Raw genomic sequence first — 16,500 nt, forward strand, 5'->3', positions numbered from 1 at the left:
CCTTTAAACCTTTACTCGAATAACATGTATTACAAAAAATATTACAGGTAAGCACAACCCAGACAGCACACATACCTGCCTTTCTCCCAACACATCATTTGTAATGTAGGTTTATATTAACACTACATTTAATATGCAATGCAAGCAGTGGGCAGTAATCATGTACTAATGTGCTACAGAACACTGTAAATAACAAACAAATTACACCAATTGCTTCAAATGTGAGCCGAAAATTGCACTAAAATTGCAGCATTTCTTTTTGAATGCATGCTGGTATGCAAATAAAACTATAAAACTGATGAAAACATGTTCTGCAGTGCTCTCTCCATGATAATTAGAAACCAACCAGTGTCAAGTGCAGAAATGATAGACAGCTGTGCTACGATCTACTCGGAGATGTGCACAGCTGTCTGTTTTCGACTGTGCTTGCTCTGATGTGACACTAGCCCTTCTGGCACTGTGATTGCTACATTGCTCACAGCAACAGGGCAGTATTTTTCTTCAAAATTGCATGTAGCATACTGCACAAGTGTAACGTATGAGGACTTTTTAAAGAACTGTTGTCATGTCAGTGCTGTGTGTGAGTGTTCTAAGACAGGAACTGGTAATCTGTGAACCTGAGTTTGATTCCCACTAATACCAACTCTCCTTTTAATTTTATTTTATTCCTCACAATGTTAAACTATTAATTAAAAATTTAAACATATTTAAACAGTTCAATTTATACAAGTAAAATTTAGAATGGAATGTAACAATATCATGAAAAGGATAGTTGCTACTCACCGTATAGCGGAGATATTGAGTCACAGCAAGGCACAACAAAAAGGCTGTCACAGAATTAGTTTTTGGCCAACAAGGCCTTTGTCAAAATTAGACAAAAACACACACACACACACACACACACACACACACACACACACACACATACATGACCACAGTTTCTGGTTCCAGCTGTTAGTCTAAATCTGACGAAGGCCTTGTTGGTGAAAGCTGACTGTGTGACCTTTTTGTTGTGCCTTTCTGTGACTCAGCATCTCCGCTATATGGTGAGTAGCAATTATCCTTTGCATTATATCGTAAAATTAATATATTCAATTTAGTTACGCTCATTACCCTTTTAAGTCAAAAGGCTATAAGCTGGATGGTGGTGAAACAAGCAAGTACATGAGGAAATTTAGTAGGAAGGTGTTTTTTGCAGAAGATTTGCTAAAGCAGCTCTTTCTAACAGATCTTTGGAGTAGAAAGTGAGATTTAAGTAGTTAGGTAGATGTAACTTAAATTTAACAGCAGAGAGGCGTAGGATGAGGCTCACTGATTTAGTTTATGTAACACTGAATATTTCAAAATATTTGTGAAATACTTGGATCAGCTTCTTAATTGTCCAGAACCAATACAGAAGCTCACATACTCAAACACTCATAAAAACCTAGAACAAGATTTACTTCCAACTATCAAAGAAATTGAAGTTATTGAAACCTTACAAAGCTAGTGGAGAAGACTCTACTACAGCAAAACTTTTGAAATGATTTTTTAAAAAAAGGGGAAAGAAAGAAGAAGAAGCTAAAATTAAACTTGGAAAACGAAAACAACCAGGAGAGGTGGCCTTCATAGATCCCATACATAACATAAGGCAATAAATAGTATATTGACAGTCTGAAACCAGCTATGTGTAATATTTGCAAGATTATACTTAACAAAGTAGAATCAACAATGGAGAGTAATTAAGGTGAATATCAAGATGGTTTTATGAAGGGCATATCATGTTATGAACAAATATTTAATGTGGAAGATTGCCACAGATTACTGAATTTAAAAGGTCCATATTTTCCTCTGAAATTGGGTGTAGGATATTATGCAAGCACAGAGTATGAGAGATTTTTAAAGCGCCATTGTCACAACTCTACTGTGAATGAATGGCCTAAAGCATAGACTGGTAATTTGCAGACTAGGATTTGATTCCTGCTGATTCTATTTTCTTTTTAATTTTATTTTATCCCTCATAATGTTAAACTATTCATTATAAAATTTTAATATATTTAAACAATTCAGTTAATATACATAAAACTAATATATTCAATTTAGTAATGATTACTACCATTCCAAGTCAAAAGATTACAGGCCACCACACTGTAGCACACTGGTATAATTTTGTTGCGCTGCCACTGCACAATGCTTTAATTTTTCAATGGGAACTTGATGTACAGTAAGTTTTTTTTATCATAAGTAAGCTCCTTGTTACAAATGCAGAAAAGAAGTCTATATTTTAAACTTAACATATTTGGTCTTTACTTAAATATCATCTCCATAAGGTTTCAGTTAATTTTTCTTTCGTGTACTCTGACTGCGTGCTTCCTTTTAGCTCTTATGAACACACCACAGGTAATAAATAGTTGCACTGCACATTCACATAATTTAGCAGTTTATATTGTTATTGCAGGAAGTAACCAAACCAGCAAACTTGTCAAACACTGTAGTTAACTTACAATATAGAAGAAAACTAATAAATACATCTCTATCACAATTACATCACACATTCAACAGTGTTCTGAAAGTATGCATACACTCTCATGACTAGCAGGCAAAAACAAAACCACATACTACAACACAAAATAACAGTTCAACTGTAATATGGAAAAATAAACACATCTCAGAACAATTTAATATACTTTATATTAAATTCAACAATCTTCATTTGTACTGTTAGCATAACAGACAAATCTGAGCAACTTCTTACAGCAGGCATTAAGTAGCACTTTCTACAAAACTTAATCTTCCATAATTGTTGAAACAGCCTGTACACCTCCTAGTACTTTCTATTTTCTGTTACCTCATCTACATCTGTAGAAGCATAATTACTGTTTTCACAAATATCCCACATTAAAAACAAACATATAAAATATATTATTCTACCACAGCAAATGTGCACAATAACTCTACCGTGCAGTTAGACATGACGTACCAACATTTCATGATGTAGCTGCCGCCATTACTTAAACATTAAGTGCCAATCATAAAATGTATGAGTTACAGATACCTTTCTTGAGAGATATGGGGAAAGAGGGGCACTTTTGACAAAAAGGGTTGGTAAACAGATCAGAATTTTTTTTTTTTTTTTTTTTTTTTTAACAAAGGCAGATTCAAGAACAATATAACACAGCGAAGTTCTTCCAAAGTTGAGGCATACGGCAGAATGGAACAAACATAAAAATAGGAAAATATTAATATAATGTAAAACTGAAAAATAAAAAATTCAGAATACTAAATAATTTTGAAAAAAATGTAGGTAATGAAGTCATCCAAAAATCTCACAAAATGAAATTAGTTTATCCCAATCATGTGTCTCTTGAATCCATGAACTACTTTAATGTAATTTGTAATTTAATTATTAATTGAATGAGTACCCCCCCCCCCCCCCCCCCCCCAATGATAAAGACAAAGAGCAATGGCCACATCAGGAATTAAAGAGAAGTTGCTATGGAGGTGCTGCAAATTTTTTGAGAGACAGAGAACAAGTTATCCATACTTCTGATACTGCACAGAGTTCCAAGAGCATAACAAATGGAAGCTCAAGTACGTGAATTCATGTCAACAATGAAATTATTAATGTTAAAGTGCAACACATCAGTGTTTTCCCCACCACTCACTACTTGATTTTTAAGACTTTTCTCATGCATTATTTTCATTCCATCTAAAACTTTGCATTAAGTGATTGATGCTTTTAAAATATGAGTTGTATTTCATATGTTTCTCAATATTAAAAAATAAATCATCTTGATCATGTTGAGCACCACAACTGATACTAATATTCATGATTACTAAAAACCAACTCAACTGTGTTATTACACATTTATTGTTTTACAACAACTATTGCTCATAGAATAATTTCAGGTTGTCAAGTTGTGCAACCTGAATATGTTCTATGAACGAAACTGGTCGTAACATAATAAATGCGTAATAATATAGCTGAGATGATTTTGATTAATCACTAATATATCATAAAGCATCTTGTTGAATTTCCTATAAGCTACACTTTATCTACTGTGTTTGAGGAATTATAAAGAAATTAATTTTTATTGTGCACCAATAACATACCAACAAACAGTTTGTCAATACCTCATCCCTCATCATCACTGCTGCTAATTTACAACTTTTTCTTTTCCTTTCTGAGCAAAAAATTTTGATTCCAAGGCTTAGTATTCATAGTGCACTTGATTTTCTGTTTTTCGGTACCACAACTCCACATGCCTCTATTAATATATAACATTTTCTTAACTTTCAGTCTTTATATATATATAAATCTGTATATAGTGTGTGTGTGTGTGTGTGTGTGTGTGTGTGTGTGTGTGTGTGTTTTGTATATTAAAGCCACATGAAATTTAAGTCTAGTAATAAAAATACTTTCAGCTTTGCTTATCGTATTGTTTTGAATGAGCAGAATTACAGGCACATATTTATTAAATTTGGTTCACTAGGGCTGAAGAATGTTGTCCTGCATTCATAAGCTATAAAAAATATCGTCTCTGGTCAATACTTTTCTCTACATCCATACACTTTAAATAAAATATATCAAATTTCAACATGTATTTGTGATCATATTGTATATACAAAAAATTATAGGCATTATCTGAATATGTCAACATTAAAGGCAGCATTGTATAAAATCATAAACAAATTGCTCAAAAATCTCATTTGATTCTGGCAACAGCTAAGAATACGTCTACCTAAGAGCCCCCTTAAACTATGGAGAATCCCTCTGTTTGTTGAATAGCCTGAAGCAGTTTGTAACGAAGTCTTTCCTTTGTTTTGTATCGAGGTAAATCAAGCAGATTAAAGCATGTGTGTGCTACCGGAAGGTATTTGTCATCATTCGTTGGCTGGATGTATATCTGTAAAAAAGAAGAAGAGAATGTTAATTAAGGCCAGGAAAGCCATTATAAACTGCAAAAGAAATGCAAAACTTATCAGAAAAGTTAAATAAGCATTGGATAAATTGAGGATAGTGACTTTTTAAATCAAGCATACACCATATCTGCTTAGCTATCTTCTTTTTAGCTCCAGACAGAATATAGTATTCATATATAAACATTCACAAAAATCAACATACCTAACCCTTTGCGACATTCCCACTTTTTCTCTAAAACCTTTAATGTCATTACCATTTTTATATGTGCACCTATTGTTGCCCTTCAGGCTGGTAATTACAAAGGGCATTCAAAAACTTTTGCAGAGTCGTCTCTAATTCTTTTATTTTTTGCAGGAGAATAAAATTTTTTGTGAACATACTTGGAACATTTAGGATAAGTGGGTATACAAAAGTATTTTCTTTCATTTACAGGTGAGCCATAATGGACCATGAAGTAGATGTCAGGTTGTGACAACAGTCGGTGATGGAGTTCCTCTTCAAGACTGGCGATGACTCTGCCACATCGATTCACAGGAAGTTGCTCCCTGTTTATGGCGAGGACACAGTGGATCGCAGCAATATACACACAGTGTATCGCAGCAGTATACAGCGGTGGTTGTAGAGGTTTAAAGAAGGTGATTTCTCTCTACTGGACAATCCACGATGCCGAAGACCATCGACGGCAGTGAGTGATGTGAATAAGGAGACCACTGATAAAATAATCCAAAATGACAGATGTGTGATGACATGACAGCTTGCTGAAATGACTTGTTTGCCATTGGGTAGTGTGGTATCACTGGTACAGTCACTAGGGTACAGAAAAATCTGTGCACGTTGGGTGCCTAGATTAGTGACAAGAGAAATGAAAACGATGAGGAAGAATGTGTGCGAGGGTCTCATGAAGACCTTTACTGGAGAGTGGAAACAGTGTTTTGATGGCGTCATTACCCAGGATGAAACATGGTTGTTTCTGTCTGAATCCGAGAGCAAAACCCAATCCATGGAGTGGCGTCATCTGGGTTCCCCTCGGAAGAAGAGACCAAGACTTTCACAAACAGCAGGTCGAAAGGTGATGGCCTCCTTCTTCTGGGATCAGTGTGGTACCATTTTCATTGACTTTTTGGGACCTGGCTGCACAATCAACTGGGACCATTACTGTTTGTCATTGGACAAGCTGCGAGGTGCCATCAGGACCCAAAGACCACAGCTTTAGGGTCAGCTCATCAGACTACACCATGACGATGTCAAACCCCATACAGCACTTATGACTCACAAGAAAATCAGGAAAATTGTTCCTCATCCTCCCTACAGTCCGGACTTGGCTTCGTCTGATTTTCACCTCTTTGGTCGTCTGGAGGCCCACTTATGCAGTAAAACATTTGATAGTGAGAAAGACCTTACTTCCTGTGATAAGCGATGGAATAAAAGTCAGTCCCCAGAATTTTACCAAAGTGCATTTACATCATGGAAAGAATGTTGGGCCAGATGTGTCACAGCTAATGGAGACTACATTGAATAGGCTCATTGTACAGCTAAATGTTCCAAGTATGTTCACAAAAAATTTCATTCTCCTCCTGCAAAAAATAAAAAAAATAGAGACGACTGTGCAAAACTTTTTGAACGCCATTTGTACATACGTCATTTATCTGAGGGAAAGTAATCAAATGTTCCAGGAAAAGGTAATTTTTAGCTATGACAAAATAGTGCCATGCAATGTGAAGAAATAAAATGATACATAAAACCTCCAAGGTTGACACAATTTACTTTCTTCTATACTGGTCAAAGTTACTTCATCTTTTGGAGTAGGTTGCTGAGAAATGAAGTAGTCCTTTTTGTATTATTTCTCAACTAATCATTGGCAACAATTTTAGTGTGATGAGATACTAAACTGAAGAATTCTCAACACTAATTTCTGGCAAGCCATGGTAAGAGGGTGATGGATGCTCAACAAATATGCTGTTGATCTCAAAGTACTGGCAGGTTTTACCCAAAAATGAATATGCTTCATGTTTGTCAAAATATAATTTTTTCTTTAACCTGCATAATTTAGCATGTATCTCACACTGTATAAATAACTAAGACAATGTGTCAATTTGTGTGCATATATTTCTTTTATGTTTATAAAATTGCCAATGAGATTTTGTTGTAACAACAAAGCATTTTTGAGGATCTTGCAAGTTGCCATGCCAGTGCAAAATGAAAGTAAACTACATTCATTTACTGGAGGAGCATCAAATTTCTCACCATATCCCAAACTATGCACTACAAAATCAACTACTAGCCTCCACTGTTGACAAGATATTAATTTGACAGGTAGACTCCTCGTCTTTCAACAATTATTGTACCACTGCCTGTTCACCTTCTATTACACTGTTTTTATATTCTTTTATGAATGGTCTATAAGCCTGTTTTGTACCCCATATTCACATCTTCACACTCCTAGCTTGTGTGAAACATGCGCAAAGTACTTATCTAATAATGCTGCCTAGCATGATCCATCATTTCCCTCTGTCCATCTCTCTGAACTTCATTGTTTTTTACTAACATCCAGGAAAGTGCGCAACACAAGCAAGGAGCCAATTTCACATTCTTCGAGAAACTGCCTCCAAAATTCAGATGCAGATTATATTCAAAATTAATATGGAAATGTTCAGTGTCTGATAATTTCCACTAGTCTTAAAAATGGCCATATATTCTATGCCACAGGTCACCTATCTCTATCTGGAAACACGGGATTCAACTGACAGCAGCAGTGTTCTGATGCAACAAACATGAATTGATGCGACAAACATGAGTAGAAGCTTGCTAACACTGTCTCTCTCCTGCCTTGCCATCACAAATCCAGAACTCTGCCTAGCCTATGATGCATGATTGTAGTCTACAATGCCAGTGAACTGGAAATGAAAGTGATTTAAGTTTTGGTAACAGTAAAATATTTGTGTTGGTAGCTAGTTTCGTAATGGAAAAACATAAAAGGTGTACATATAATGCAGGCTACAAACTGAAAGTAATAGCACATGCAGAAGAACATGGAAACAGAGCAGCATTTCGGACCTCCACAAATAGAAAAAAAAATCAATCATGATGCACGCTAGTAAAGAAGAACTGAAAAAGGTTAGGAACGCTAAATGTGCAAATAGAGGACTGAATGCAAAATGGTCAAAACTGTAAGATGATGCACTGAAATGGATTCAAGGACACTGTCAAAATGAGGTTGGAATTAATACAAAAATGATTCATATACATGGTCATAAGTTAGCACTTCAGTGGAACTAACAAACTTTCTGGGTAGAGTTAGTTGGTGCAACAGGTTTATGAAGCATCATGGACTTAGCATGCAAACCAAAACATCTCAGAAAATGCCACAAGAGTATGAAGAGAAAATATTATCTTCCCATCACTTTATTATTCAACAATGTATGAAAACCATTGTGGAGATAACCTAAATAGCAAATATGGATGAAACTCTTCTGACATTTGATGTGCTGGGCAACACAACTGTTGTCATAAATGGTGCTAAAAGAGTCCATGAAAAAATGCAGTACATTGTTTTCTTTCATGTTGTGTTGAAGGTACCGAACTTAATCCAATGACCAAATACCACCAGGCAGTGATGTTCACACACATGAGAGGGGTTGAATGGATGAGGCTAGCATGAAATTACGGATTAACAGAGTGTGGAGGCAAAGGAGGATGATTTACTGAATAAGGTTTCACTTCTTGTGATAGATCAGTTCCGGAGTAATTTGAAAAATTCTGTGAAAGTGAAACTGATACAGGGAAATACAGAGCTTGCTGTTATTCTAAGATGACTTGCACATAACAGTTGCAACCTCTTGATGTCTTGATAAATAAATGATTTAAGGTGTATACAAGAGAGGAATGGAACAAATGGATGATGGATGAAACCCAACATGAACTCACACCAAAGGGGGATTTAGAATGACCTACAATCAAACAAGTGTGTCATGGTCTAGAATGAGAGAAGACATTATTGTTAAATCTTTCAAGAACTGTGGCATACAACAATAACCAAGAAGAGAAAGAAGAAGAAAGTTCAGATGATGATTTACAGGGATTTTAAAGGACAGTTTGATTTTATAAACTAAGAATTTATTTAGTTTTCATTTAGTCCAGAAGAAATGTGGTACCCCTGGATAGAACTGAATATGTTGTGTCTTTTTAAAACAGAAGGTGAGCCCATTCACAGAAAAGCAGTCAATGATACTTTTAAGAACACTGTTTACCATTTCTTCTGTTGCCGTACGCACACTTGAATTGATTACAATACTAGTGCCATCTGCAAAAAGAACTAATTCTACTTATTATATATTAGATGGTAGATCGTTTGGGTATATGAGGAACAACAGTGGACCTAAGATTGAGCCATCGGGAACCATGTAAGTGATTTCTCCCCAGTCAGAATAATGTCCCTGGACTACACTGTTTGAATTTCTTAGCACAAATTCTTGCATTCTTTTGGTTAGATATGACATTGTCTATTGGTTGGCTATACCATCAATACCATAAAACTTCAATTTATCTAGGAGAATACAGTCAGGTGCCTTAGATAGGTCACAGAAAATAACAACCAGCAGTACTGTATTATTTAATGTTTGTAAAATTTGTTGAGTGAAAATGCAAACAGCATTCTCAGCAGGTCAACTCTTCTGAAATCCAAACTGTGATTTGCTGAGGATTTCATTGTTACTCAGGTGAGATACTATTCGAACACACAATTTGGCACATGAATGTTGTTTACAACTCAACACAAAGGAATTAACCAAATGAGATGGAAATTGGTAGATGTGATGTACTTCTACAGACAAACAAACAAACAATTACAGTTTCAGAGAAAAGCGGAGGATTTATTCAAGAGAAAGAGCTTCACAAACTTAGCCAGTCAATAACATGTTGGTCCACCTCTGGCCCTTATGCAGGCAGTTATTTGGCTTGGCATTGTCTGATAGAGTTGATGGATGTCCTCCTGAGGGACAGTGCGGCAAATTCTGTTCAAGTGGTGCTTTATACCATCAAAATCCCATGATAGTTGGAGGGCCCCAACCATAATGCTCCAAATGTTCTCAGTTCAGGAGAAATCTGGATACCTTGCTGGCCAAGACAGGGTCTGGCAAAGCACAAAGACAAGCAGTAGACATTGTCGTCGTTTGCAGGTGGGCATTATCTTGCTGAGATGTAAGCCCTGGACAGCTTGCCATGAAGGGCAACAAAACAAGGTACAGAATATTATAAACATATTGCTATAGTGTAAGAGTGCCATGAATGACAACCAAATGGGTGCAGCTAAGGACAGAAATGGCACCCCGGACCATCAATCCATATTGTCAGAGCAGTATGGCATGTGACACATTGGTATCCCACTGCTGTCCGGGATGTCTCCAGATACTTCTTCACTGGTCATCAGGGCTCAGTTCGGCTCACTGCTGAAGACAATTCTACTCAAATTAATGAGATTCCAGGCCAACTAACTGCTTGCATATGGGCCAAAGGTGAAAAAATGCATTATTAACTAGCTCAATTTGTGAAGCTCTTTCTCTTGAATAAATTATCAATTTTTCCGAAACTGTAGTCATCTGTCTGCACAAGTACACCACATCTACTGATTTCCATCCCAAGTGGATAATTCCTGTGTGGTACGTCCCCCTCCCCCCCCCCCCCCCCATTTTTTTTGTATTAACCATATTTGAGTGAAGGTTCAAGGTATACGTGACATGTGCTGCAACTTTCTGTGAATGACATTGTGCTTTGGTTCATTCGATTGAAACATATAAATTAAAGTTGTCGATACTCTTATGTGAGTGTCAGGTAAATCAAGTTATTTTCTATTTACTTCAATTTGACATACCAACAACAAGTGCACTGATTTGCCAATAGTGTAATTTTAAATGTTAAATCACAGTTTATAAAAATGAAAATAATCAATTTCTGAAAATGTAAGTAATTGGAGAGAGAAAAAATCTACTTACCAAGCAGTGGCAGAAGCACACACATGAAAAGTTATGTTTGCAAGGTTTTGGAGCCAGTGGCTCCTTCTGCTGGCAAAAGGGTTGAAGGAGAATGAAGAGGGCCGAAGGAAAATGATTGGTGAGGTTAAGGAAAAGGAGCAGAGTTGGGAAAAGCCGCCCAGAACCCCAAGTCAGCTAAGTCTCCCCCTGACCTGGGCACCCGAAACACATTTTTATGGCACCCCTGTCGAGAGGTAATTTCAGTAATCTACTGATCATGGACCTAAATTATACTACATTTTGTGTCCTTGGGTGATGACTGCCACTACTAATAATAGTAACCATGCTTTTGATGTCCAAAATATATCCAAAGACAGCTTATTTTACTTCACTATAAAGATACAAGGAAACAATAGTATGTTGTTAATAATTTTATTATTGCCAAACCATTAATTGCAGTGCAAACTAGCACCAATATGAGTTCCTTCAAACATGAACAGTGTAGCCATTATATTTCTATTAGGAAGTACAGAGCTGATGAGAGACCGTGTATTTATTTTTGTGAGAATATTTTTACTTCTTTGTGGTATGATTTTCTCTCCACATTTGTAGTGTTCAGTACATCATGAAAAACAATATCTTGTTTAGTATGAATGCACTGGCTCCTTATGTACTTTTGCTTCTGTTTTATCACTGAATGACAAATGGACTTGTTAATATGTGGCCGGTATGGATTTTTATTAAAAATAACCAAACAATTGTGATCAATATAAACATTAATAACTGTGTAGAAATAATACCAACTAATTTCAGTTACATGATGAATAACTGGTGTTATAGGAAAAAATACACATTATTTAGTCTGAAGGGCTCTCCAACACACTAATTAATTATTTCCAAGCCAATGGAGAGATGCTGTGAACTGATTCCCTGTTCCTCCGTGAATGCTCACTACATCTGAAGCTCTTAAAATTTGCCTACACAGCTTGGCAAAAGCTTTTTTGATTTTTTAAAATTGGAGTGCTTGCACTGAATTAATTATTGAGACAGAGCAGAGACCAAAAGAAAGGTATGATTTAGTATGGTTAATCATAACTTTTATTTGACACAGATGGGTCTGTTGTCAAATCAAATGACTACTACATGCACTGGATTGCTATGCTCCATTTCTCAACTGTTTCAGTAGATTCTGGAAAAATGATTTCAGTTTTTTAATCAGAAATTTACTAAAATATTGTCTGCATAATATAATACAAATGAATAAGTAACTAAAATTTAATTTCAAAATACCTTTATAGCTTTCATTCCTTGGACTGGAATCCGGTCGCTTCCCGTCAAATATAATAGGAATTTTTTCTTTTGTTCTGGAGTGAGCTCATGGAAAACTTCCCAAAAATATTTTATAGTTTCATCAGATTCTGTGTATCCATTCTTGTACTGTGCATTTCTCTGTAATTCCTCCCAATCATAGTTTTCATTACCTAAGAGACACAACAACCATTAAATTATGAATTTTTTTATGTCAATGAGGAATCATAAAGTAGTAAATTACAGTTTTAACAATGAGAAACAGTCCAACTGCAGTTTATGACATGTTCCAGTTGGTACTCAAAGCAGCTTCAAATACTGACTGCTCACATCATCTGAGCCTCTGGTCTGAAAATGATCATATAGACAGAGACTGGTAACTGGAATCAAAAATAAATAATTTATTGTAATCTGGCTGTTTTTCTTTGTCAAATCACTAAACCAATATTCCTTATTCAAATACAGGATTGACTTCAGTGTGCAGATGCCTGAGGACCCAAGTGTACATGCATACAAGTATGCACAGGTTTCACTTTATTATTAAGGTTGTATGAGTGCATGTGACTGGAAACATTATTCTGAACTACAGGGTATTATACTACCATAAGGATGAAGTCATTGCTTCAAAAACTGCAAGGAGCATCGTACTAACAGAGACCAAAAAGCAAGAAAACATTCATGAAAAGCTTTTAATTCAAGTACAAATTTGTGAACAGGCTTACAGGAGTCTGCTCAAAGTGTCTTTGACTCCAGCTGTCAGTGGATACAAGGTGTGTGTGATTTTAATTAATGGTTTAATCAAGTGGTAACTAAGAACATGTAAAAATTTTGTCGTGTGTTCCAAATGTTCTGAAAATTGCCTTTAAGGACTGCCATAAAAAGTGTTGAATACTGTTATATCATTGTATTTTACGGTTTGATTACTGACATATCTACACAATGGAGAACCTGTGGAAACCTTATCTTTCCATGGCATCATCCACAGTGGTTTGAGTACTCTATTTAGCTTCAGAGTTAACACTGGACAAAAATTAAATTGGCATCAGGACCCATCCTGAAAGAAAACAGTTACTGAACATTGTGCATTACCTTGTATAATGTACAATATGAATAAGAGGCTCCTGACATCAGGCTGCAGAATACACGGATACAAAACAACTGGATCTACAAATAATAGTTTTGATGGTTACAATTTCAAAGTCTACACTGAAACACAAGAAAACATTTTGAACTGTCTGATAAGTGTGAATAGAATTTTAATGAAGAAGGAACATTCTCCCCACCCACATCTCATTCCCTTTGCCCATATTAAATTCTTCATAAGAATGTCAATTCTTCGAAATGAGTCAATGCCATAGTAATTAGAGTTATAACGATTTATCATACACATTGTTATAATAATAGGCATCACATTAAATTGTCTTTACAACCAATTCATATATTTAAAAAAATGTGTGTGCAGATAGCATAATTTTCATAAATGGGTGCAAAGCATACCATTTAAATTTGCTAAAACTACTACTTTTTCGTTCTGTGTTGTAAAATTGTGGTTTCTATGAGAGGTAATAAGTGAGGCCTCAAATGACAATAACAATGGAGAGTTACACATGACAATAAATAAAATTAAGTGAAAACATTACACAATGGATTTCAATAATTGTTGGATTTTCTGACAACTGTTTCCACTTTATTCTTGCTTCGATTCAAGTTATTGCTATTAATGATGCCAACCTGCAATTGCACATGACCTACATAATGTGGAAAAACTTCTTCTTCCACCATTGAACCCATCTGCCAGTACATGTCCATGTGGAGTCTCACTTACAAGTGCTCATGGATGTCAGTCTCAATTTGTTTTAGATTTTGATACAAAGTTATACTGAACTATTTTAATTCACCCACTTCCTTTACGTTTATTTCTCCTCATATCAGGTTTATCAGTTGTTTGTTACATCAATTGTTTTGTTATATTCACAGCTCTGCATTTCTAACTAACAGACTGTCAATCTTACAACTTTGTACCAGTTGAAGTGTATACACAAAGACATAATGGCATTTTCCCACCTTCCTGTAAAGTTTTTATTAATGTACAGATCATGAAATGTTAGAAAACTCATCATGATTCTTCAATGGACAATAAACTCAGCTGTCATGGTTACTGCTAACATAAAACTGGATCATATGACAAAGACAGATATGACTGCTTTTAGATTAATACTCATTGGCAGACACTCAAATCTGAGAAAAGGATCCTCTCCTGCCACAAAACACACTGAAATGCAACATCCCTTGGAGACCAGTCTGTGCAGAAATATGCCTTCAAATACATTACACCTAATTCTAGGTGTAAGGCATGGTTAGATTTGATGTCATTTATACCTAGGTCAACTCTCCACTTCCTGCTTTCTATGATCTAGTTGAAACATATAGATTCTCAGTGAAGCTCATCGAGTGACAGAACTTTTCATCTTCTCCTATAACATACCAAATAACTGAATTAAAGCTTTTACACTTCAGGGTTAACATTGCTACACAAATTGAGGCAATTTTGTTGATGAAAAGCATGATAAACACAAAACTTTGGACAACAACTTAGCAATACAAGGTTTTCCAATACAAAATATTCATGCACTGCTTTCTAAACTTTTACAAAATCAGTTCAAACTCGATTTTTATAAAAATTATAAAAATGAATCACATTCAAATTCCTTTTAAAAAATCTGTTTTCCATAACTAATTTCAGACTAATCAGTTGAGAAGAGTATGTCTTCAAACATTCAGAAAACCACATTCAATTTCCCAGTGTACGCTAACAATACATGAAAATGGCGGACGACTTTATGGGAATATGCCATGGCAAAAGGCTACATTGCAGCAACCTGTTGTTCGTGTATTGTTGGATGTGGCTTTTGTTTTTAAATTGAAACATAAAACCTCAATATATTGTGTTGATCCGTGGTGAAATTGTAAGTATCCAGTAAGCCCATCACCATTGGGGTCACATCCAGTGGCTGTGCAGTATCAGCCACTGGTGTATTTCTTCATCCAGGTTCCCAAGCCTCTAATTTGGTTTCTTAATTTAGGTTCTAAAGCCTTGTGGTGGTATCAGTCTGCCGACAAATGAATTTGCTAAGTTTTTTTTCTCCAGTTCTGAAATCTACAGGAGTATCTCACACAGGCGGCAAGCAATAAATAATATCAATTTTGATTTTAAACTTCTCAGCATTCAACACTGCCATACCAATGGACCAAAATGAGGCACTGATAAAGTTTACGCATCCTCAATGTCCGGCTAATTCATTTTAATAGCTCAAAAGACAGGATGCTTATTAGGTACCAGAACAACATCTCATTTCCATGCTCTCTCTTCCTTCAGTATCGTCAACTATGATTAGTCTGAAATGAACAGCAGAAAGTGGCCCCAAAATTTCAAAAAATGTAAACTGCAATGCTGAGAAGTTTAAAAATCAAAACTGATATTACTTTTCTGCCTACATGAGATACTCCTAAAGATTAGAGAAGGTACTCAGCAAATGGCTTTGTAAGCACACAGGTACCACCACAAAGCCCTGGAACTTAAATTCAGACACCAAATTACATGCTTGGGGGACCTGAATGAAGAAACCCGCTCATGGCTGGTATTGCAGAGCTATCGGGTGTGACTCCTAAGGTGATGGTATTGGAAAATTGAGTGTTATTTTCTGGATGCTTGAAAACATACTCTTTCCAACAGTGATTAAAGTAGTCTGAAATCATTTATGAAAAACAGATTTTCTGAAAGTAAAGTGAATATGTTCCATTTTTGTAACTTTTATGAAAATAAAGAGTCAACTGATTTTGTTTAAATTTAGAAATCAGTACGTGACTTATTTTATATTGGAAAACCTTATGCTGCTAAGTAGTTGTGTCCAAAGTTTCGTGTTTTTCATTGCCTCAATTTATGTAGCATTGAAGCCCATATTGGAAATTTTACCCACTGTCTTAAAGCATGTTGTTTTGAATAAAAGTGGTTTGGAAGCTTTACCAGAAAATTGTACATGAAAAAGAAATGTCAAATATACAGTATTTTCAACTTCTCACAATGTTTTGCATTTGTAGGTTATCTGAAAACTGTACGTGAATGAAATTTTGTATTCCACATCTTTGTACGATCAAGCTATTGGGTATTGTGTGTTTATGAGATATAACAATCCAAAGTTTACATTTTTTTCATGCCATAATTTTTGCACACAACATTGATTCAAATTATCTAGCATTGTTAGTCACCGATGGATAATCAAATATACTCTTTTAGGCATTTAAACTATGCTCTTTCTAATGAGC

At 35.5% G+C, this 16,500-nt stretch overlaps 1 protein-coding gene across 4 annotated transcripts in view; it reads right to left on the minus strand.

The window, feature by feature from the left end:
• Positions 1–4,226: 4,226 nt before the first annotated feature.
• LOC124722968 (probable E3 ubiquitin-protein ligase HERC4) overlaps positions 4,227–16,500 on the minus strand; it is a 226,555-nt gene continuing 214,281 nt past the window's right edge. For all 4 annotated transcript variants that reach the window (XM_047248172.1, XM_047248237.1, XM_047248297.1 and 1 more), the window contains exons 21-22: positions 12,160–12,350; positions 4,227–4,886 (exon numbers count right to left, since the gene is read on the minus strand). In XM_047248172.1, the coding sequence (XP_047104128.1) occupies positions 4,734–4,886; positions 12,160–12,350 (344 nt within the window). In that variant the 3' untranslated portion in view covers positions 4,227–4,733. The remainder of the gene's footprint in view (positions 4,887–12,159; positions 12,351–16,500) is intronic.

This window comes from Schistocerca piceifrons, chromosome 1 (genome assembly GCF_021461385.2).
Source record: "Schistocerca piceifrons isolate TAMUIC-IGC-003096 chromosome 1, iqSchPice1.1, whole genome shotgun sequence".
Classification (NCBI taxonomy): Eukaryota; Metazoa; Arthropoda; class Insecta; order Orthoptera; family Acrididae; genus Schistocerca; species Schistocerca piceifrons.